A 22,650-nucleotide genomic window follows, 5' to 3' on the forward strand; every position below is an offset into this window, starting at 1 on the left:
GTGGATGCAGGATCTCTCACTGATGCCTCTGAAGCACATTCCACTTTCTCCCTTGTGTGGCCATAATGAGGGAGGGCAGGGTTTTGCCCATAATGTTCAGAGCTTTAGCACCAGGCTATTAATGAGTGGGAGACAAAATGTGGATTTCCAAAGTTTGCAAATCAGCAAGTAAGCAAATAAATGTGACTGAAAAGAATGAAAATTGCTGCATCACAGAGTGTACTTGGCTCATTTATTTTGACCAGTGTCATTCAGGTTTTTTACAGTATTAAATATATATGCCGTGTTGATCGACAGGGTCTGCAAATGTGAAGGCAACCATATATTGTGTAAAAGTCATGAGACCTCACTACAGCATCACCTATTCAATCTTGCTCATTAAGTGGGACAAGACAACCTGGTTTTGTGTAGAAAACCACCATAGGTGTAGATTAGTGTGATAAGGATTAGAAAGGAACTGCTGTAGTTACAGTACAGAAGAACATTGAGACACCGATAGTTGTAAATTGTTTAATTACAAAAAAAATGTATGAGCATGTGTGTGTATATACTATAGTACATTAAGGATTTGTTTTAGCCTCTTGGCTTCAGATATAGGCATGCATTCCTGTAAACTGAACAGGAGTGCGAGATTACATGTAAGAGCAGTCTTGTATCTAAAACTGCTTTGCTTGCAAATAAGGAGCACCATATGCTTTGTGAAGGCTTTCCATGCACCGGCTATACTTTGTTCTCAAAACTTGCCTTGTTGCAATGTGTAGTCTCTCTCTTTCATACAGTATTTCAACATGGCTGCATGCAGTATATCTTCACCTGTATTAATATGTTGCTATACATAATTACCATCTGCATAACACTTTAAAGAAAAGGAAGAATGAGGTTTGCCTTTAACAATTCTCAGATTCAGCTCTAATGTTAGTGTATTGTACTATCCTATTACATGTTCATTGCTTTTATTCAGAATTGTTCTTTGTGATGCATTATGTATCAAACGCCAATTATTTAACATGCAGTCCTCTTTCATTATGGCAGGAAACAGATGGCGAAAAGCGCACAGACAAGTTGTATTAAGATCTTCCATTGCTTTCACTTGCACTTCCATGCATGCTTCTTTTTGAGCATGTCCAGATTTCCACCACAAGTGTGTCAGCACTGTTGGGGGGGAAGGATATCAGCAGAGTTTATTCATTGTTTTAGAAATGTGAAGAACCTGAGATGAAGTTGCACTGCATTTTAGGACATCTTTAAATTCTGTAAAGGTCCTTCCATCCCCCCATGCCGAGCCTTTTTGCTGAAGAACATCTGCACAATGGGATTCTTTCTCCAAAGTTAGAAAAATAAAGCATTTTGAGATTTGTTGTTACACTTGAAATAACTGCAGCTGACTGACCTAGATGTGTTTTTCTGTACTTTGAAGGCGTACATATGGCCCTTGACCTAGGAATATTCTTCACTGCTCTTCTGAGAGGCTCTGTTGAGAAGCTGTATCCTCCAGTGCCATATCCTCCTGGCTGGCTCTTCTACACTCCAGATTATGATTCTCAAAAATGGCACAGGCAGGACCTAGGTCTTTTCGCTGTCTAGATTTTGTAGCATCAGTCACTTCATAAGACTCGGATAATTGCTTAAAACAAAATTTATAATAGTTTAGGAAATGTCTAGATGGCACTTCATTTGGTTCTTTTCAAAAAGGACATTTTGAAACAAAGAGATGTTAGATTTCTGCACTTCATACTGTTTTGTGTAATTTTATATGATTCACATTTAGTTATACCGTGAACTTCAGGAGCTAAAAAGGAACAAGAGAAGACCCCAGCGCTTGTCCCTCTTCATGTGATAACAGCATAGAACTGCTCACAAGAGCAGACTACCAGATAGAGATTGTGCAGTAATACCTACACTGTACTATGCCTGATGATGTTAAGTCTGAAAAGGATGCCCCAAATTACCCCTAAATGTAATTAATTTAATTCTGCTCCAACTTCACTAGAAGACTTCCTATGCTAAAGCAGCAGGTTTAAATAAAAGCCTTATTTCACACCACATGCTGGCAAGTAGCCACATTGACTGCAAGAGCTCACTTGTGCCTGGCCACGCAAAGTGCTCAGCTTAGTTCTCGTAATTTCAAAGGGAGTTGAGAATGGTTGGCAAGATCCAGACCTTAGACTGTAAACTCTTTGGGCAGGGGTTGTGTCTTATCTGTTTGTGCAGTGCCTTGCATGTCTACTGGTGTTGCAGAAAGACAAAAAATAATACTGGCATAAGTAAGTCGAGCAGTAGGCCCTAGGTGAATAATGCTCAGTCCAGCTCCTAATGGAGATAATGGCAAAACTCATTGCCTTCATTTGGAACAGGACTGATCATTACATGATGCGGTTAGGATGAAACACTTGAGGCATAGACAACCTTGGTATCATGTGGGTTAATATATTTGTATGCTATGTACATGAGAAACCAGACTTGGGCTATCCATATCCAATGATTTTGTCCGAATGACAACAAATCAACTTACTTGGTTCCACTTGGTAATGCCAAATTATTTAACGTTAGTTATGCCCTCAAACTCTCATTCGATTTGCCAAACTGCTTCATGTCTAAGGACTATGATTTTATTTTACCACTCTGGAGGGTCTGTAGTGAGGATGATGGACTTCAGGAAGGAGTCTGATTGGAATCAAAAGTTAAATCACAGAGTCAAGTAGCCAACCAAACAAAATACTAAAGTGCACATACAAATTTTCCCTGGGGAGAGAATAAGAGGAAGAGAGAATAAAAGCACGTGACAGATGTTAGTCACAATGCTTAATGCACTCCTGGCAGACACTTGAATACTACAGTGGTGAGGGCAGCATAAGAACATGAGTAGAATAGAATAGAATTATAGCTCCTGCTAACATGACTCTACCTTACCCGTGTTGCTTGGCTTGCAGCTCTAGCAGATGGACCCATGGTAATGTTGACACTGCTGGATGACTGGGTATCAGTTGTGTTTCCTCCATCAGCAGCCGAGAGCCCAGAAATCACCAAAGCACTTGAAAAACTTCTCTTGCCAAACAGAAGGCTGAGTGTAGAACTGGTGGAAGAGGCCAGACTGGACCTGAGCATTGCTCCAGCTCTATCCTGGACAGTCAACTGGCCACCAGCAGGAATAGCAGGGGTTTGAGAAAACACAGTTGTGACTGAATTGTGGAAGGACAACTGGCTTCTCGAAAGCCTTTGGACAATTTCATGGGCAGATGTGGAAGCTTGGATAATGGGTTGGTAACTTTCTACAAGTGGTTCAGAATAACTTGAAACTGGTGGCCTCTGGTTTAAGGCAGCATGTGTCTGAACAGACTGACTCCTGAATTTTGTTCTGCCTTTAAAAGAGAGAAATAGTTTTATTTTAAATTATATTTTCAGTTACATATCATCAAAGCACACACATTACTGGTTCTACCCATTTACTAGGGTATATTTTACGTAGCGTTCTTTATCACACATATACTTTTATACTGAGGATTTACAAACAAACATTCAGCGAATCATAAAAATTAGAGATTGACAAAACCTATGAAATCATTTGGTTCATCCTGCTTGCAGTGCAAAATGTTTCAGATCTTCTATTGCCTTTGACTGGAGCACACTCACAGCCATCAGCTACATGGCCAAAAGACTACACAGAATTCCCGCTGGGGCCACCTCTGCTTCTCCCTGATTGGACAAAAGGATTGTGATTGAGCAAAGAGGACCACTTAAATGCACAGTTGATTTACGTATTTTTAATTCTTGTACGTTTGCATGTTCACAGAGTAAAATAATAATAAACCCCACTCACAAACCACTGAACACACCAGACACCTGCTTGTGGACCCAATCAAGTCCACAGATCACAGACAGCAGGTTGGCACGCACAGCAGGCACCTAACATGCTTGATGCTTCTCTATATTGATTCTATCTCAAACTCACACAGAGCGCCTATTCATTTGACTGCAAGCTTCACTTTCCATAGCCAGGAAACCCAAAATGTTAACATACGCTGGTACTTTAATGTCATAGCTGTAACTGTGGGATTAAAAAGTATTAATATTTTTGAAAACAGCAAATCTGTAAGATCTAATGATACAGGCATGAATTTTGCCTTTCAGGGATTCCTAGGTTGTTGATCTTTTTTCCCCAGTGCATGAAATAGGAAGGGGGTGGAAGCAAAGGGGCTGAAGTTCCATTATAAGCAGCAAATTCCTTCAAAAACTGAAATTTCTCTGCTGGTAAAGCAACATAAATCCCAAACGGACAATTCTCTATAAATCTGATTGCTTGCTGAATTCAGGAATAATTTCAATGCAATTAATATAATAACCCAACATCAAGGATACTACTATTACTCAGCTCTTCTATAGCTCTCAAAGTGCTTTTCAAAGAAAAGTATCATTATCCCCATTTTACAGATGCTGTGGCACAGAGAAGTTACATAGCTTGGCGCAGAGCCGGGAATAGAAACTAGATCTTGTGACTCAGTCAGTGTCCTATCCGCTGGCTGGCTGCTCATCTCTTTTCCATATATAAAGTGGCAGTAACATGATGGAATCAGCTTAGCTGGAAGAAAGTCTAGTTGGCCTGGCAAGTAGTGAGCAATTTTCCATACCATTTACACCACCACATTATTTTTACTTTTATATTCAGAACGATAAAAAGTACACTTTCAACAATTGCATATTGGGCAGTGGCCCCTGTAATAAAAGCCTCAGGACTCCCACTAAAGCCAATGGGACTAATGCAGCTAAGCCTCGTGCACTGATTCAAAAACTTGCCAATGGATGCTCTGCACTTCAGATGGGATGATTGGGGAGAGTGTTAATGGTAATTAAAGACAGGCCTGAGCTGCCAAGTTTGGATCTAGATGCAGTTCTGACTTTCCCAAAGATCCAAAGTGTTTGAACTCGGGGGTTTTGATTAAGCCTTATTTCTAGGTCACTTGCTTGTTTTAATGTTATCTTCTTAAAATATAAAGGACAGATATAAATTAGGAACAGAGAGGCTGTGATTTGTGAGTTCCGCCAAATATGTACAAACATCTGTTCATGATTTAAACTGCCAAGCTGACCACTGTCCAAAAATATTCTATATTCAGCCCAAATTCAGCAGTTACAGTGCTGTGTAGTAGACCACCCATATCTACACATAAATAGCACAGCCCCTGAAAACACTTTGGAAAACAAAGGCTGTTCTATATACTATACTGTACTGTAAAGTAGAAACACTTTTTTTGGTGCACCCACCGTATTTTCATGCTTCTGATTTTCCTCATTTTTATGTAGGGTTTTAATTGCATTTTGCAGACTGAATGGCACCAGCCAGTAAAGTGAAATATTAAATTAAGAAACATGAAATACAGTTGTTTCATAAATTGTAAGGCCAGAAGGGACCATTGTGATCATCTGGTCTGACCTGTATAACACTGGCCTTAGAACGTCCCTGAATTAATTCCCGTTTGGATGTTTTCCTAAAAGATGTGCTCTAGTTCAATCTTGATTGAAAAAACTTCCAGTGATGGAGAATCCCCCATAACCCTTAGTAAGTTATTCCAATGGTTAAATATAATCACTTTAAAAATGTGTCCCTTATTTCTAATCTGAATTTGTCTAGCTCCAGCTTCCAGCCCTTGGCTGTTGTTTGCAAGAGCCTCTATTTTCAAATTTCTGTTCCCCATGCAGTTATGTGTAAACTAATCAAGTCTGTTAAGGCACGTTTTCCAATCCTTTAATTATTCACTTGGTTCTTCTCTGAACCCTCCAATTTATCAACATCCTCCTTGAATTGTAGACCTCAGAACAGGACATAGTATTCCAGTAGCAATCACGTCAGTGCCAAATACAGAGGTAATATAACTTCTCTACTCTAGTCTCATTTATACATCCAAGGATCACATCTGTCTACTTGGCCACAGCATTACATTGGGAGCACACGTTCAACTGATTATCTACCATGATCTCAAAATCCATTTCAGCGTCACCGCTTCCCAGGATAGCGTCCCTCACATTCTTTGTTCCTTGATGTGTGACTTTACATTTGGCCTTATGAAAATTCAACAAGGGCACCCAATCTCAGGCTTCCCCAGCCATTGCCTTTCTTGGATGAAGACCCAGGTCTCAGTCCTTTCCGACGGGGGTATTTCCAGACTGCACAGTTCCCTGCCTTCACTATGTTATGCACAGCAGAGAGGCGGCCCAAGCACACGTGCTTGCTTTCTCTTCAGTGATTAATAATGAAGTGATTTTCAACAGTTATTTTAACATATGACTTTTCCTATGCAAGGCTATTTTATTCTTAAGGCAAAAAGCATTAAAAAATGTATTAAAAAAATACTAAAAATCTATATGCACGCTAATAAGTTTACCAGATACCATCACAACTCTAATGTGGACTCTGGCAGGAGCAATCCTTCAATCCCCACCTATGGGGTGTGGTGACGAGTCAGCTCAGAACAAGCACCCAGTCTTATGGGGCCTCAGCCCTTCCAACTCAATCCTAAGGATAGGGGATCCCATAAACCATGAGTCTGTTGCTGGATCAGGAAGAAGGCCACAAAACAGTTTAAAAGCTGGCTATTTATCCAAAAGTCCTTTCTTTGTCTATTGGTCCCTGGAGAATCCAGTTTGAAGTAGTATATATGTAAGTCTCCGGAGGACCGGGGGGTATCTTCAAAGGGCTGATAACTTGAGGAATTACATTAGCATCACCCTACTACCAGAGAAGGTACATACAATGCCACAACAACACATACACAATTGCATTTTTAATACAATGGATTCCAAAGGTATTAAACCTAAATCAATAATTTAATTCAATAAAATTCATTCAGAATATTGTAGGTAATTGTCAGTCTGTCACAGTACCAAGTCAAATGCCTGACAAAAGTTTAAGTATACCATATGTGACAAAGTTCCTCCTCTACCTTGGTGGGTCCTGCGCTTATTGACGGATTTGCTCGCCTCACAGATTCACCCTGTGGGTCGGGAAACAGCCCAGAGACCTTCCCCTCCGGTAGAAGCCACAGTCTAGGTCAATTCCTCCTGTGTTTGATCAGGAGTTGGGAGGTTTGGGGGGAACCCAGGCGCACCCTCTACTCCAAGTTCCAGCCCAGTGCCCTGTGACTGCAGCTGTCTAGAGTGCCTCCTAGTACAGTTGCGCAACAACTACAACTCCCTGGGCTACTTCCCCATGGCCTCCTCCCAACACCCTTGTCCTCACCACCAGACCTTCCTCCTGATGTCTGATAACGCTTGTACTTCTCAGTCCTCCAGCAGTATGTCTACTCACTCTCAACTTCTTGCACGCTTCTTGCTCCCAGTTCCTCACACACACACTTCCTCTCCTCTGGTTCCCTGGCTCCCCTTGGCCTGACTGGAGTGAGCCCTTTTATAGCATCAAAGGGGACTTAATTAGAGTCAGGTGCTTAACAGCCTCATCTGACCCTTAGCAGGTTAATTGGAATCAGGTGTTCTCAGTAGTCTGGAGCAGCCCCTGCTCTAGTCACTCAGGGAACAGAAAACTGCTTATCCAGTGGCCAGTAGATTTCCCTTCTACTACTCTGCTGTTACCAGCTGGCCTGTGTCTATCACATACATCAACACTATTACGTTTATCAACCAGACTTGTAATCTCATCCAAAAAAAAATCAAGTTAGTTTGACAAGATCGATTTTCCTTATACCCATGTTGATTGGCATTCATTATATTACCCGCCTTCATTTCTTTATTAATCAAGTCTCAAATCAGCTGTTCAATTATTATGCCAAGATTGATGCCCTGCTGCCAAACTTATAATTACCTGGGCCGTCTTGTTTACTCTTTTAAATTATTGGCACAATATTAGCTTTTTTTGAGTCCCCTGGAACTTCCCCAGTGTTCTAAGACTCATTGAAAATCAACATTAGGATCCAGAGAGCTTCTCAACCAGCTCTTTTAAAAGTAAGTTAACTGAACCTGTTGAATTAAAAAATGTCAAACCGTAGCTGCTTCTTAACATTCTCCTTGGTTACTTTTGGAATGGAAACTATTTCATCATCAACAGCATCTTCATCATCATATGATATAAATACATTATCTGGCTTTTTCCCAAATACAGTGCAGAAATAGATTTAACACTTCTGCCTTTTCTGCATTATTATTGATGATTCTACCATTTCCATTTGGTAATGGACTAATACCATTGATACGATTCCTGTCATTCCTAATATAATTTTAAAAAACTCCTCCTTGTCCTTAACTGTAGCTTCTGATTTATATTTCTTTCATCTTCGCCTTTGTTGCATGTGTTATATATAATTTTTTAAAATGATTTTTATAGCTGTTTTCATTTCTCCTCTCAGACAGGTTGGTTTTTAACCAATGTAGCCTTTTATCACTATTGTGGCTTTTTGGGGATCTAGCAAAAATGTTCTTAAACAGTTCCCAGTTATCTTTCACTATCATTTGAGCCCCTCAGGGTCATTATTTTACAATTAAGCTTACTTTCTGATTATGGCACTGTCAAATTGTAGAAGTGCACATGGGGATTTTGCTCCAACACAGGAATCAAAAGCAGCAGTTGTAAACTTACAATATAATTTATATTCAGGGAAAGATTCTCTACAGCCTCATCCATTATTTTTAATGTAAGAGCCAACAGATATAACAAGAAATGAACAAGTATCCTGTTCCTAGTTCTCTGCCTTAATTTATAACCTATAGCATAACTGTGGTGTACAGTCAATTAACTCAACTTTTCAGCAAGTCCTGAGCCCTCAGAGATGCGATGAGTATGACTTATTTTACACCAGTATTTCCAGTGAGCAGGCAGCTAGCCCTGCCTTATAGATCATCACAAATCTAAAATAGTTTTTGGCTCACAATATAAGTTCAATGCATGCTTTTGTTCATAAGTGAGGAGGACATGAATTACTTCATATCAGAATGATTGGCCAGGTCTAAATGTTGGTTTTTTTCTGATGAGTACTGTATTTATATAATGGAAGCTACAGTAGAGAAACAACCCCACGTGCATTAGTGATCAGGAAACCCTCTTGCTCATATAATCAGGACATTTTGTTTGATTTCCCCAGTGTCTCCCATTTAGCAATTTAGTTAAGAGTTTGGCACAATTGAAGGGTTAGAGTTCTCAGTAAACAGTCAAGGGACAGGGTTCACTGAATTCACTTTTTAGCTACTTCCCATCTGTGTTTGAATTTCTACCATTACAAAAAGCATCTCCTGGGCCAGGGATCTAGCATTCAGTAGTTTGTCAGTGGGGATTCAGGTAACTTCTTTGATAGCCATTCTGCTTGTCCTATGCCCTCCCAATGACCATCCCCAGAAGAATAAGTCAGAAGGTCACCTCCTAAACATGCCTGCTTAATAATTTGCTTGGAAATTAGGGAAGTTAAGATCTCTATTTCTTAAATTAGGATTTCCAGTGGATATTTCTTTTGTTCTCATTCTGGCCCCTTTGCACTGCTCAGATGTCACAAAGGTGCCAGCATCTGATCATAGCTAACCAGAAGAGAATACTCCTAGTGAAGGGGAACCCTCTGTATAAACAGGGAAACTGACTCCTGTGCTCATTTGCACTACTAGTATATGAGACAAGTTGGAGGTAAGAAGGGGGTGAGGCTAATATCATATAGTCCCTTAAGATGTGGACTGGTTCCCAGGATCAGGGAGCTGTAACCCTAACCAGCTCCTTAATCACACCTCTCCTCTAATCCTCTACACTAAGTGGATTTCAGACACAGAGGTGAACCTGGCCCATGATGTCACTTACGATTTTTTAAACTTTTCAAAACACTGTATTTGGTATGAAGTGTAATAATTTGGCAAGATTCTGGGCAGCTTCACCATCTTTGCCATGCTCAGGCATCCCATCCAGCTCATCAATAAGTTAGCCCATCACTCTGGAATTAGTTTCAGAGCAAAGAAACTCTTTTTCACTTTGGTTAATTTTTATGAACATTCAAACTCAATTCAGCTCCAGCAACCACATTCCTCCCTGTCTTCCTCTCTTTGATAATGTGATATCAACCATGAGAAGGTGAAGAGTGGACTGTGTGTGCTGTCCTCAGCTTTACCAGAGCACGTAAATACAGGAGTGGCCTAATAAATGTTAAATTTGGTGAGTTGAGAGCTGTGAAGCTTTTCTGAGGCCAGAATCACCAGCAGATGTAGTAATTTGAATCACAGTTTATACAGTTTGACTCCACAGAATCTAGAATTTTAGATCATTGATCCTCTAAGTACGTGACTGCATCATGTCATAAAGCTATAAAATAAAACACCAAACACCTCCGTCACATTTTCCCTGAGGAACGACAAGCCTAAACAGACTGTTAATAGAGCCCATGTTTTGGTATACCTACCTGCATACTGATGGGAATCTTGTGAAGGAGGCTGCATCTGGGGTGTTCCACATCTTGTGTGTTGTGAGCTACTACTCTGGCTTGCATTACTTGCGGAATTATTTCTGGATGAAGCCCCACCTCCACTATCCACCTCTTCAATGTTGTTTCCACTGTTGTGACTGGCATGACAGTCCTTCCGCATTCTGTTTGTGAGATGAGACGCACTCTCAAGTTACGTTGCTTATTAGAATGTGTGCGGCCAACATTAGATAAACTCACAGTACAAGTGAATAGCTGTGCTCTGACCAGCCTTCTAGATGTATTCAACAGGCGAACACCAGAGCTCTGACAGTTTTGAGGACAGTAATTATATTACATTATAGTTATATCAGAGGTGGGTAATTTGGTTTAGTCAAAATAAAAAGCAACATAAAACACCATTCATCGCCCAAACCAAATCTGTCTTGGTAGGTGGCCTTGGAGCCCTGAAACCAATCCAATGTCAAATTAGTCCCAAAAGGTGAATCTTTATATGACGAAGCCAAGTGGCAGGCTCTTCTCTCCCAAATCTCATACGGTCTGGGAATAAAGTGCACTCTGGGAGATTAATATACAAAGGAAACCCTAGAGTGCAGGTTAGAGCAAATAGAGCTGCAGTGATGGGTCAAGCAAACAAGGGTCCTGTCCCTTCTCTACAGCCATGAAAGGAATGGAGTGGATGGTAGGTTAAATGCACTATTCCTGCATGAAAAGTGCTTACAGGAGTGACAAAAGAAAGATGCGAGATACAGAATTAATGGGGGAGAGAGAGAGAGAGCTATTGGGATTATATATCCTGGAAGTTGGGGCCTGATGATAGAGATTCAATAAAAGGTTAGACTGTGTAATACTGTCTGATTTTGCATTGTCTGGTCTTGCAACTTTGACAAGTGACAAAGTTTCATAGTGGCATAACTTGATTGGATAGCCTGCAAAATCTGCAGTATTTGGTAACATATGCAAGCTATAAATCATTTATCTTTTTGTATTTTTTGTTATTTGTTCCTTTATGAAAATTACACAAAAAATAAAAAAAAAGGTTAGGTATATTTTGGATAAATATCAGAACTTGGGAATGCCTGTCTGACACAAACTGCCAAAGTTTAGAGCGTAACACCTATATTCATGTTTCAACACATTCAGAGTCACTGCAACGTGGAAAACTTATATTGCTATTTACAAAAAATAAAAGGTAAAATGCCTAGGAATCATTTTGATTTCAAGAAATCATTCTTTTCTGAATAAGATCATTGCCAATAAGGCTAAGTAACATGATGATGATGCTGTCTGGCTGACAGAGGACTATACTTGAATGTCGTTAATGGAGTTCAGAGTTTTCTTTCCACAGTAGTTGGGAAGCTATTCTATATATTTAATTATGCTTGCATCCATCAGGAATTAATAATTTTTCTCACAGAGTGAGAAACTCTCTTAATAGAAAATAACATGATCACAGACTTCCTCCCCTGCATATCATAATACATTCTGAACATTGTCTAACCACCTACCTTAACCACTTGGATCTGAACCATGTTTTAATGTTGTCCAAACTGATAGGTCCACCCCAGATGTTCATCAGCTGGCTGTGTGTCCCTATGTAAGATGTGGTTAATGGGGAAACGTACATTGGATATCCCAGTGGCTGATCACATGAAGAGTTAATCAAGTTCCTCAAGACTTGTTTATTGTTCTGGATACTACCTCGCTCTGGATTACGATTGCGCAAAAAAATTAGCTCCTGTTGCTGCCCAGCCCAAAGCCCTCTGACACATTCCTTGTTTACCTACAGTTAAATAGAAAAATATGGACCATTTGAAAATGTTTTCAATTTAAAAAAACAATACTACGATGGGTGTATAATCCAAATAGAACCGTATTTTGTATTTACATAGTATCTTTTATCAACGAGTCAAGAAATTTTACAAATATTACTCAGATAAGCTTGAATTTTTATTTCAGACGAGTAAACAGAAGGACAGGAAATTTAAGTGAATTGATCCTGGCCACACAGTATGTCAGGAATAGAACCCAGGAGTCCTGGCTCCCAGTCCCCTGCCCCAACAGCCCAATCAAACTCCCTCTCTTAGCTAAACCTACTTACTCAGGTCCCAAGAATTCACCAAGTGAAGATTGCCTGTTTGTGAGTGCCCTGGCCACAGATGAAATAATACAAATCTGAAATACTAGAAAGATGTCTTTGGTACCTTGATAACTTTGAAGCTCAGGTAGCTTTTGTGGAGCATAATAACTTTATATTCATCTGTCCCTTCATCCACTATATGTCTCAAGGTGAGCAGCTCTTCTCTGTTAGAGAGTACAGCTCTGCGCCAGGCAGGGTCACCCTCATGACAAATTACAATCTTTTCTTCAAAAGACTGGATTGCCTCATACAGAACTGCAGGGTCCTCATACTCATCTGGACAGGTGAACTGGTCCTGGTATTAAATGAAATGAATATTACTATGGTCAGACAGTTCCATGAAAAGAGAACAGCTATTGAAGATAAACTAGTTCCTGCTTTCATTGAAGTCAATGACAAAGCACTGTTGACTTCACTTGGAACAGGTTTGTGTCTATAAAGGCTACATTAGAGATAACACAGGGTAAGGGTGGGGATTGGATGAGGGAAAAGCAACAGAACCGTTAACACCCTAGTACTATAGAGGGCTACATGAAGAAAATGTTTGTATGATGACAACTAACCCATAGAGTATCCGGCCTCTTTACTGGATAGACACAAAGAATGGCAGTTTAACCACTTTAAGAAAAAAGTATGGAATTGAAATAGATAGACCTGCAAGTTCTTTCATGTAGGATGTAACTGAAATAGAACAACCTGTGAAATGTTGTACTTTAGGTGGAACTCCATCATTGATTTTTTATATATATCAAAAAATCAATGATGGAGTTCCACCTAAAGTATATATATAAAACCCTACAAAGCTGAACAACATCTAGAGATATCACATTATTGTGCTGGTTCTTTATCTGATACACAGTAATATTACCAATGTTAATGTAAGGAGACAATGTCAATGAAGTGTGACTGTTCATATGCTTTATATAGCAATGTTTATAGCTGTTTTAAAAGCAAAAAAGATTTGTTCCTGTCTACGACATTATTAAATTAATAGTCCCTTATAATTTATCAGCATCACAACCCCCGCCCCCCATCTCTCTCTAGAATGTCCTTTTAAACTTTTAGTGTCCCTTTGATCTCTAGACTCACAGCCTTGGGAAAACATATGTGTAACTATGAGATGGAGCCTGCAGCTAGGCCACTCTTTGGATTGCCCCTGCACAAGTGTTTGTTGCAGGGTTGCTTATCTGTAGCCATTAGGGGTGCATTCCTGTTTGTTTTTCCAACAGCCCCCTAGCAAGCTAAATCAATACATACATACAGGAAAGTCTAATAACCCAATATATCTATGCAGTAATTCACTGACCCAGTTGCATCCAGTGTTCATAAATTGTTATTGACCAGTATTCTTAGATTATTACATAGCAGCTCCACCATCCGCTACATTCACAACATATAGAGACAATGCTATCAATTAAATAACACATTATATAGAACAAAAACTACTGTATGGTTAGTTTACATGAACCATAATCTGCTCTGAGTTATACAGATGTAAATCTGGAGTAACTGCAATGACCTCAATGGAGACACTCCAGGTTTACATCTGTGTAATTGAGATCAAAATGTGGCCCCATTGTCTCTATGTTCAGAAACCTCATGGCATAATCAATGAAACAACTGTGCCATTTGACTGATAAGAAGCATTTTAAACCTTCCAAACAATATCCCCCTCAACTACATTTTTTAAAGGCAACAATATCAAATCATTTCTTTGTTAACACATAAATGGTTAATAAAATAGCAATCAAATTAGTCTAATTAAAAAAAAAATCTAGGAATGAATCTTGTAGTTCCTGTGCAGGTAAAACTTTGATTGAAATCAATGGGAGTTTTATCTCCATGAAGATCAAGGACTCTGGAATATAAATGATTTAAAATTGTGAAGGGGGGAGAGACAAAAAAAGATCAAATGGTGAAATATACGTGAAACAAATATAATCACGTGCTAAGCTTTTCTATTTTTGTCAAGCAAGTTATTCAGAAGAAAGCCACAACTAAAACCTTCCTCTCTCATTTTATTTTGGGCCAATTTCATAGCATTCCTACATTTCCTTAGGAAAACATGTACAATAGTAATGGTGAAAAACCTGCCTGATGTAGCTTCAGGGACATTCTGACTGCTGGAGCGACAACTTTATGCAACAGATCCATGTCTGCAAACACCCATTCATCTTTTGCTGTAATTCGAAAGTCTCCTTTGAACAGAGCATGGAGTCCATAAAGAAAGGAATCTAAACTGTAAAATAACAACATTAGTTATTCCCAGAACAACAGTTCCATGTTGAACCAATCATTGCAAATAGTTTTCCATTTTCACAAGTTACAGGAGTTGATAGCGTCCCTGAAAAAGTGAGAAATGCTACATGTAGTTCTGTTTAGAAACTGTGGTTCAACTTTAACTACTTTCTCCTGCGGCTTGCACAGTAAATGAGTGACTACAAAATGAGAGTAAATTGGATTGTAACTACTAAACAAGTGTGGCTGCTTACTAGTAAGGTTTTTAAATATATCTTGGGTTGATCATCTGACCTATACCTAAGAGAACAGTCCCATTGATACCAGTGGGTCTACTTGCATGAATAAACATTGCAAGATTGGGCTCCTTATGTGTTGACCTTTAAAATGCATCTAGTGCCATTAACTTTAGTAGTTTGCACTGGCAAGGCACAGAAGTTTAGATATAGATACGCAGATGCCAACACAGCTGCACAAAACACTTTCAATGAAGCCTGAAACCTGCCTGGTTTAGGGTTTCATTACAAACCTGAAAGTTAAACCAGGCATGCTGTAAAGTGTATTAAGATTCACGAACATTTCAAGGAAACCTGGGAACAGTTTTGAGCAAACTTTGGGGTGTTTTGCATTGAAATAATAAAAACAACACTGTTCGGTGAGGTTTTGATAAGAAGCCAGATGGAACTGGGTGCTTCTGACTGAGCTTGGTTTGGAGGTTTTGAGTTTGCTTGAGCTTGACATACTCAAAGCAAGATGCACAAGGTGCAAATTCAGGAAATCAAAACCAAAGAAAATGTTTGCACAGACACCTGGAAGGCAAAACTACTACGTTCAGCTCTACTGCTTATCTGAGACCAAAAGCTTCCCAGGACTATAATAGATGTTTACAAAAATTTTGTATTTTTAATGAAAATGACTTAAATCGCAGTCCTAAAACTATTCAGAAGAAGCAGGCCATGGTGTTCAAGAAAATAGAATTAGACCTTGGGACATCTGTTACAAACCCACAGGACATTGTTTAATCTACCTGACATGATTTTATTCACTTTTACAACAGTGAAGCTTTTTACATTTTAAAGACTCTTAGGAGAAAAGCAATAAGATCTTAGAGATTTCCATTACCATCCAGGCTTTCTCCAGAGAATGTGTGAGCTCTCCACTTAATTGAGTTTTTGTAATTATTTTAGGAGGAGGAGGAGGGGAGGGAGGAAGTAATTCTCTTTCCAAGGGAGAGAACAGGGAGATTAGGAAACTGCCTGGTCTATCTTCAGCTGCAATACATTTCTAATTTTGGTCTTAGTGGGTAGCATGTTTTAAAAATTGTAATAGAACGATATAGGCTATTACCAGCTGCATACCAATTTTCTCTTTAAAGATGCTATGTAATAAAAACCAACTATCAGCATGAACTGAAGCCATACTGCACGTAGACTGAAAGGCAGAGACCGATGTCACTGCAGGGAATGTTATAAATGTAGGCAAGCCCCTCTGAGTTCTTAATTTACTTATGGTTATTAGTATTTAATAACACAGGGTGGGATTTTTTCAAAGAGGCCTAAGTGAATTAGACACCTAACTCCTTTTGACTTTCAATCAATCTCACCCAGAGATTGGAAAATGTAACATCCTGGTTTGTACCTGGGAAATCAGTATAAGGAACCAGTTTAGAAAACAGATTAATATGTATATCTAGTCTAGTGAAATACATGTTTCAGAATGAGTCATATTCACTTAAAACTGGATAGAAGAAGTCCTGCTGCCTCACCCAAGTCACCCATTTGACCAAACATCCAGCATACAACTGACTCTTCACATGGAGAAATTGCTATTGCATTTAAATCCTTTTTATTGGGATAAAAATTAAGAAAAAGCTACTAATAATGAGATTCTATAGTGTAGTTTTTCTAAGTCAAGAACACTAAATCTGCAGCACGCAGTTGTCTGGGATGGGAGGAGAGTAGGCAGCACAGTGAACTGTTTTTTCATTTCTAGAGATTCAAATCCAATTCTTAGAATCACAGCTAATGAAGAGTTTGCATTCTCAACAAAGACCCATATGGACATTTGTGCATGTTACACAATCTGGTGTGAGTGGCAACACCTGCTAAAGAAACGTCCAGGATTAGAATGGCTGTGGATGTAGCAAGTAAGAATTCAACTGAATCAGCAGAGTGGTGAGTGGAAGCTTACCCAGCACCTGTTCTCACTGTGCCTGGATTTAGAAAGAACTGTCAACCATACATTGTGATGTATACTAAATTCACCCACCAAAATTTCCTAAGAACCAATATTGCTACTGCAAAGGAGATTCATATCAGGAACAAAACAGTAGTGGTGGGAATCTAAAGGGCACGTACATTAAATATTATATATCATTGAAACATAGGGCTGGAAGGGACCTCAGGAGGTCATCTAGTCCAGTTTCCCATGCTGAGATAGGATTAAATACACTTAGACTACCCTGATGGACGTTTGTGTCTATTTATCATCCCTGATAGATTATACATGTCTCCTGAGACAACGGGATGAATTTATTCTATAAAAAAACAAAAAATAAAAAACAATTTAAATAAGTTTTTTCTTATGCTGATCATAATTAGATGTGGGTACATCCTTCCTTTAGTTGGACACAGTCTCAGTTCATCACTTCCACATACCATATATTTATTAGTCAACACAACGTGCAGCCATTGTTATTTCTCGTGTTAACATGCTCTGTATTGAAGAGTCACATGAGATTATCATGAAGCAATAGCCAAGTTCTTTGATTTCTGGCCTCTCTCAGGGCTGGGTTTCGTTTCTTGGCCCAGTTTTAACATACGCATTTTAGTATCTCTGTTGTAATTATTAGCTCACACCAAAACCACTTGGCTACAATAAACTTCCATGCCAAAGAAAGTACATTTACTAAATGGAGATGTAAGTGCTACATATGGCACGGTTTCTAAACGTATTAGGTAAAAGCATTAAAAACTGATGTCAATTAAATTAAAGACTATTCTAGAGAATTATAAGAAGATACTTAGGACTGAGCTGTCCCTTAAAGTATGCCGGTGAGGAGGGGATTAAGAGACAGGATAATCTGCCATGATGGCCCCATAATTATCAGAGGCAGGGCAACCAAGCCAAAGTAGAATTGTCCTTCTTTCTGAGTCCAGGGCAGCCATTCTACGTAAACAATGGTTGTGTGTGCCCATACTACTTTTTTTTCCTGAAAAATGCCTTGATGTTGCTAACACTGGATCTTCTGCACTAATGGTAGCAATTGTGGGAAAGGGAGTGTACCACAGGGCTCTGGACAGCCACCAGCATTTTAACCAATGTCATCGTATTCTGCTCAGAAGAAGTCTGTATGGCATGGTGGTAAAAAAAAGATTCTGGTGCCTTGTCTAGATTAGTGGTACCACTATTGAGATGGAAGAAATGTTGGGACATTCCTCAGCCTAAAGCCTATTATAGATGAGACCTTGGGTTTATTGGGTGGGGATGTAGCAAGCCAAAGGAGGACAAAACTTTGTTCCTCTGGTAAACCCATTTCTGACAGTGATTTTAGAGGGAGTCATTGCTCCTCATTAGATACCATAGCGTTGGGTAGTATATTAAAACCAAAGCTAGTTCTAACTGCCACTCTGAACATTCTACTCCCTTAATGATTAGGGGAACACGAGCACAGGTAGGGAGGCAATCAGCGGTCCATACTGGCTCCTCAGCCAGCTGTGATGGTGAGGGCAGGTGAGAAGCAACAAGGAGGGGCAAGCCCTCTGCATGGGTTGATAACAGAATTTTCCATTGATCCTCAATGGGGCCTAGTGTCTACTTATGGACTCTTCAGACTTCTAACAAGAAGGAGGCCAGAGAGAGACAGGGAGACAGAGAGTTTAGGATTTCTCTGAGAAAGATATTGACTCTGGTTTCACCAATTATGTTGCTGGAGTAATTGTTTACTGGAACCTGAGACTCCTTGCTTCCTTGAGAATTCTACATGCTGGTGATGAGAGACCAGTTGGTAAATATATTTGAGAAAGACAGCAAGCCCCAATAAATATATCACACTGAAACTTTAGACACTCTGCTTCCTCAAGAACTCAGAATCCATGCCGTTCACAGATCATTCCCAATCTTCTCTTTGCAAAGACACAATACCACCCCCACAGATGAGACAATAGCTAAGAAACTCCAGAGAAGAAGCCACATGAACTTTCCCTAGTAAGTTTATTTTTCCTTTAATCTTGTTGCAGCAGGGGATGCTTTAGCCCTAGATTTATATGAGGATTTTTATCCCCCTGCATGACAGAGAGAGCTTCCCTTAAAGTTTACAATGATCTGTATGTCTTAGCTGACACTGGGAATATCTTTTCTGCTGTGCTAGACATGCTTATTTGAATCAGCTGCATGGGATATTTTGGATCCTAAAATAATATTAGCTAAGGGCTTACTTTGCTTCAATGAGTATATGTAACTCCCATTTGCGTACATGAGAATTATCCACAAACATCTATGATAGAATACACACATCCTATAGATTTTAGACAAAGCCTTTGAGGATTAATTTACTTCACAGTTTCAACAACAGTAAAAGTAATAATGGTGAATAATCAACAATTCTGCTCCTTTACTTTCTGGAACCTCAAAGTTTCATACTAGGCACATTTGAAAAAAAGAAATCTACATGTATTATCATTAGACAATATATTTTATCAACAAGGACTTAACGTTTATTTGGTAGTATCACAGACAGTGTTATAAAAACATCATAGACCAGATTCGTCCATCATTTATACAAATGCAACGCCTATTTATGCCAATGGGAATATACACAAATGTAACTGATAGCAAAATATGTGCCCCTTATTCTGTTCTGTTTAGTCTAACAACATTATCCGCTACTTCTTATCATATCCTTCCTTCACTTGTCTTCTGCACAAGACCTGCCACTGTCCTTTAGGGTAATCTCATTTAAAGCCTCAAGAGAAAGTAGATTAAACTGAGAGAAATCACAATGATTACATGCACTAAAAGAAATTTAGGGCTGAACTCTTCCCCTGCACCAGTCCGGAGCTCGAGCACAGCAAAGACAGGTGTGCTGACAGTGAGCTGATCATGGCTTCCTGATTCTGCTCTGTTCATCCTTGGCAGAGAAAGCCACAGAGGGGCTGCTTTAATCTACATGTAACATCTGTAAAGGCATAGTGGAGTCTTGCTTCATTGTGCCTCCTCTACCTCTTTCCCTCTCATGATAGGCACTGCAGCCCTGATGGAGAAGGAGATGGTGGTGGTGACTGATCATGGAGCAGAGCTAGCTGCCTTCACCAGCTTTACTGGAGCCATAGATTCCCCTGCACAGAGGAATTCTCCAGGGGGAAATCTTCAGCTGGCTGGAATAATGCAGCACAAAGTGAATTCTGCAGACCTGAGAATCCATCCCTCAAAGTTCCTGGAACACAGTTTCAGGGCTATCTCATTTCTTATTTTCTGCATTACAAAATACTGTTGTTTTTCTTAACCTTCAGCAGATATCTGGTCCTCACACCTCCTCCCATGCTCCAAAACAATGACACCTGGGGACTCTTTACTGGAATATAGTGACATATCTGGAATTTTTCCAGAGTCCAAATTTACATTAAAGATTCTAAAATGTAGCTTTTTTTCCTCTTTGAAGGATTAATGAACATATTTCTTTATTTTTTTTTTAACTCTCATACACAAAACCTCCTACACTAAATGAAAAATGACATTTACACCTGAATAAACTAGTGGTAATATGATGTCATTCTTCAAATCACTCTGCTGAGAAGTGCAAGATGCTGCCTAAGTACAATTTAAGAGCATATGTGATATGCATAGCAATGTTCTGCTTCCTTAATGAGTAAATTTATTGTGTAATCTAGTATCAATGCTGGGGTTGTAATGACATTTACATAAACAGACACACTGAAAAATTATTTACATACATTATATAAGAAGATTTAAAACTTTGGTTTACAGAATAACATTTACTGATTAATAGATTAGACAAAAACGTGTAAATGAGTGTAAATTGATAGTTTATATACACTTTGTAAACTTCCATTTTGATGTAAGTGGGTGCAGCTCAACACAGCTTTTTGAACATGACTTTGGCGTTATTATTTTTTGTTAAGCACTAGCATGCTCAGCACTCCCCAAATCACATAAAGGGCCATTTACACTAATGTGAATCCAAAGTAATTTTGCTGCAATCAGTTGAATTACTTCAGATTCATACCATTGTAACAGAGATTAGAATATAGCACAAACAGTATATACATTAGCATCACAGATTCTCTGCTGATTCATTCACCTCTGTCAGAATGCTGCACCTCCTCCCATGAGATCTACTGAATAGAAATAGCTAGCACTCTACAATCCTGACTACCTGTTACATCTCAGGTTTTCCTAATGGGAATTCATAGAGAACCTCTAGAAAGTATGTAGACAGGAATCACAGAAGGGGAAGATTTTACTGTATTATCATATAGCACAATGGAAAGTACAAGTGGAGGTCCAAGGTTACCTCTGAACACCCTACCTATGATTGTATCTAAGTCAAAGAAAGCCCATACATAATCTTTTAGCATTTGGACATGACAGAGAATGTTTTAGTGGTCCTGACCGCCAGGGGCGGCTCTGGGCATTTTGCCACCCCAAGCACAGCAAGCAGGCTGCCTTCAGCAGCTTGCCTGCGGAGGGTCCGCTGGTCCCGCGGCTTTGGCGGACCTCCCGCAGGTGTTCCTGCAGGAGGTCCACCGAAGCCGTGGGACAAGCCGACCCTCCACAGGCAAGCTGCCAAAGGCAGCCTGCCTGCCGCCCTTGCAGCGACTGACAGAGCGCCCCCAGTGGCTTGCCGCCCCAAGCACGCACTTGGCGTGTTGCTGCCTGGAGCCGCCCCTACTGACCACTTATAAATTGGGGCTAAGTCCTTTTACTTAATTGATAGGCCACTAACACACATCTTGGTCTACGTTTACCAGCTACTACCCATTTGAACGGAATCTGTGACCAAACCCAAACTAATTTAAAAAATAAAAAAACATTAATCCAGTAAGATCCACAATATGCTTTGACATCCTTCCATGGAAAAGGGCTGAATTTTTGCCTTTTCCACTGGCAAAGAATTTATCTGTGTCCTCCAGTATCAAATGCATATTTGTCTTACCTACTCTTCCCTCAGTTTGTTTTAATACAGCACTGCAATACAATCCAAGTCCTCAACATCATTTCTTTGAGTAGACAAAAAGTCTCAACACTAATAAAATGCCAGTATAATTTGGGTATATTACGATATGAGTTCCACTGAATTCCGGCTTCTTTGTGTTCCTAACAACTTGTGACACTGTTTCAGATGGTAAACATGATAAATATGACAAGAACTATGCTTGGTGCAGAAGATAATGGATCTGTAGTTTTCTTTGTTGGTAACAGCCTTGATGTCAACAGGAAAATATTCCCACCTTGGTACCAATTAGCAGTGTTTTTCTCAGGGTCCCTATAACAGCCATATATACTTTATTCTGACCTTTTTCTTCAGTTCATCTCTATGTGCTTCTGATTAAAAAGGACCCTCAAAGACAGATATATACTTATTTCACCATGGCCCTAAGACATATGTTCCAGATGAGCCACTCCATAGCCTGGATTTTGGTAGTAGGCTTCATTGTCTAAAAATCTATTCTGAGAGATTCTGTTTATTATAAGACTTGTGAACTAAAAAGATAGGCTAAGCGACAGGCTTCTAGGGAAGTGCCTTGTGAGGTGGTAGCAAAGAAGATATTGCCAGAACTATCTTAAGTCTCACTTTAAGCCCTTTTTTTTTTGTTAACACATACCCTTGCAAGGTACTATTGTCCACACACTGGTCAG

At 39.5% G+C, this 22,650-nt stretch overlaps 1 protein-coding gene across 1 annotated transcript in view; it reads right to left on the reverse strand.

Moving 5' to 3' along the window:
* Positions 1–872: 872 nt before the first annotated feature.
* Positions 873–22,650, reverse strand: part of PCNX2 (pecanex 2) — a 253,204-nt gene continuing 231,426 nt past the window's right edge. The window contains exons 29-34 of the mRNA XM_075064158.1: positions 14,629–14,773; positions 12,599–12,829; positions 11,903–12,177; positions 10,374–10,558; positions 2,911–3,359; positions 873–1,624 (exon numbers count right to left, since the gene is read on the reverse strand). Coding sequence (XP_074920259.1) covers positions 1,451–1,624; positions 2,911–3,359; positions 10,374–10,558; positions 11,903–12,177; positions 12,599–12,829; positions 14,629–14,773 — 1,459 coding nt within the window. The 3' untranslated portion in view covers positions 873–1,450. The remainder of the gene's footprint in view (positions 1,625–2,910; positions 3,360–10,373; positions 10,559–11,902; positions 12,178–12,598; positions 12,830–14,628; positions 14,774–22,650) is intronic.

This window comes from Chelonoidis abingdonii, chromosome 3, assembly GCF_003597395.2.
Source record: "Chelonoidis abingdonii isolate Lonesome George chromosome 3, CheloAbing_2.0, whole genome shotgun sequence".
NCBI classification, from domain to species: domain Eukaryota; kingdom Metazoa; phylum Chordata; order Testudines; family Testudinidae; genus Chelonoidis; species Chelonoidis abingdonii.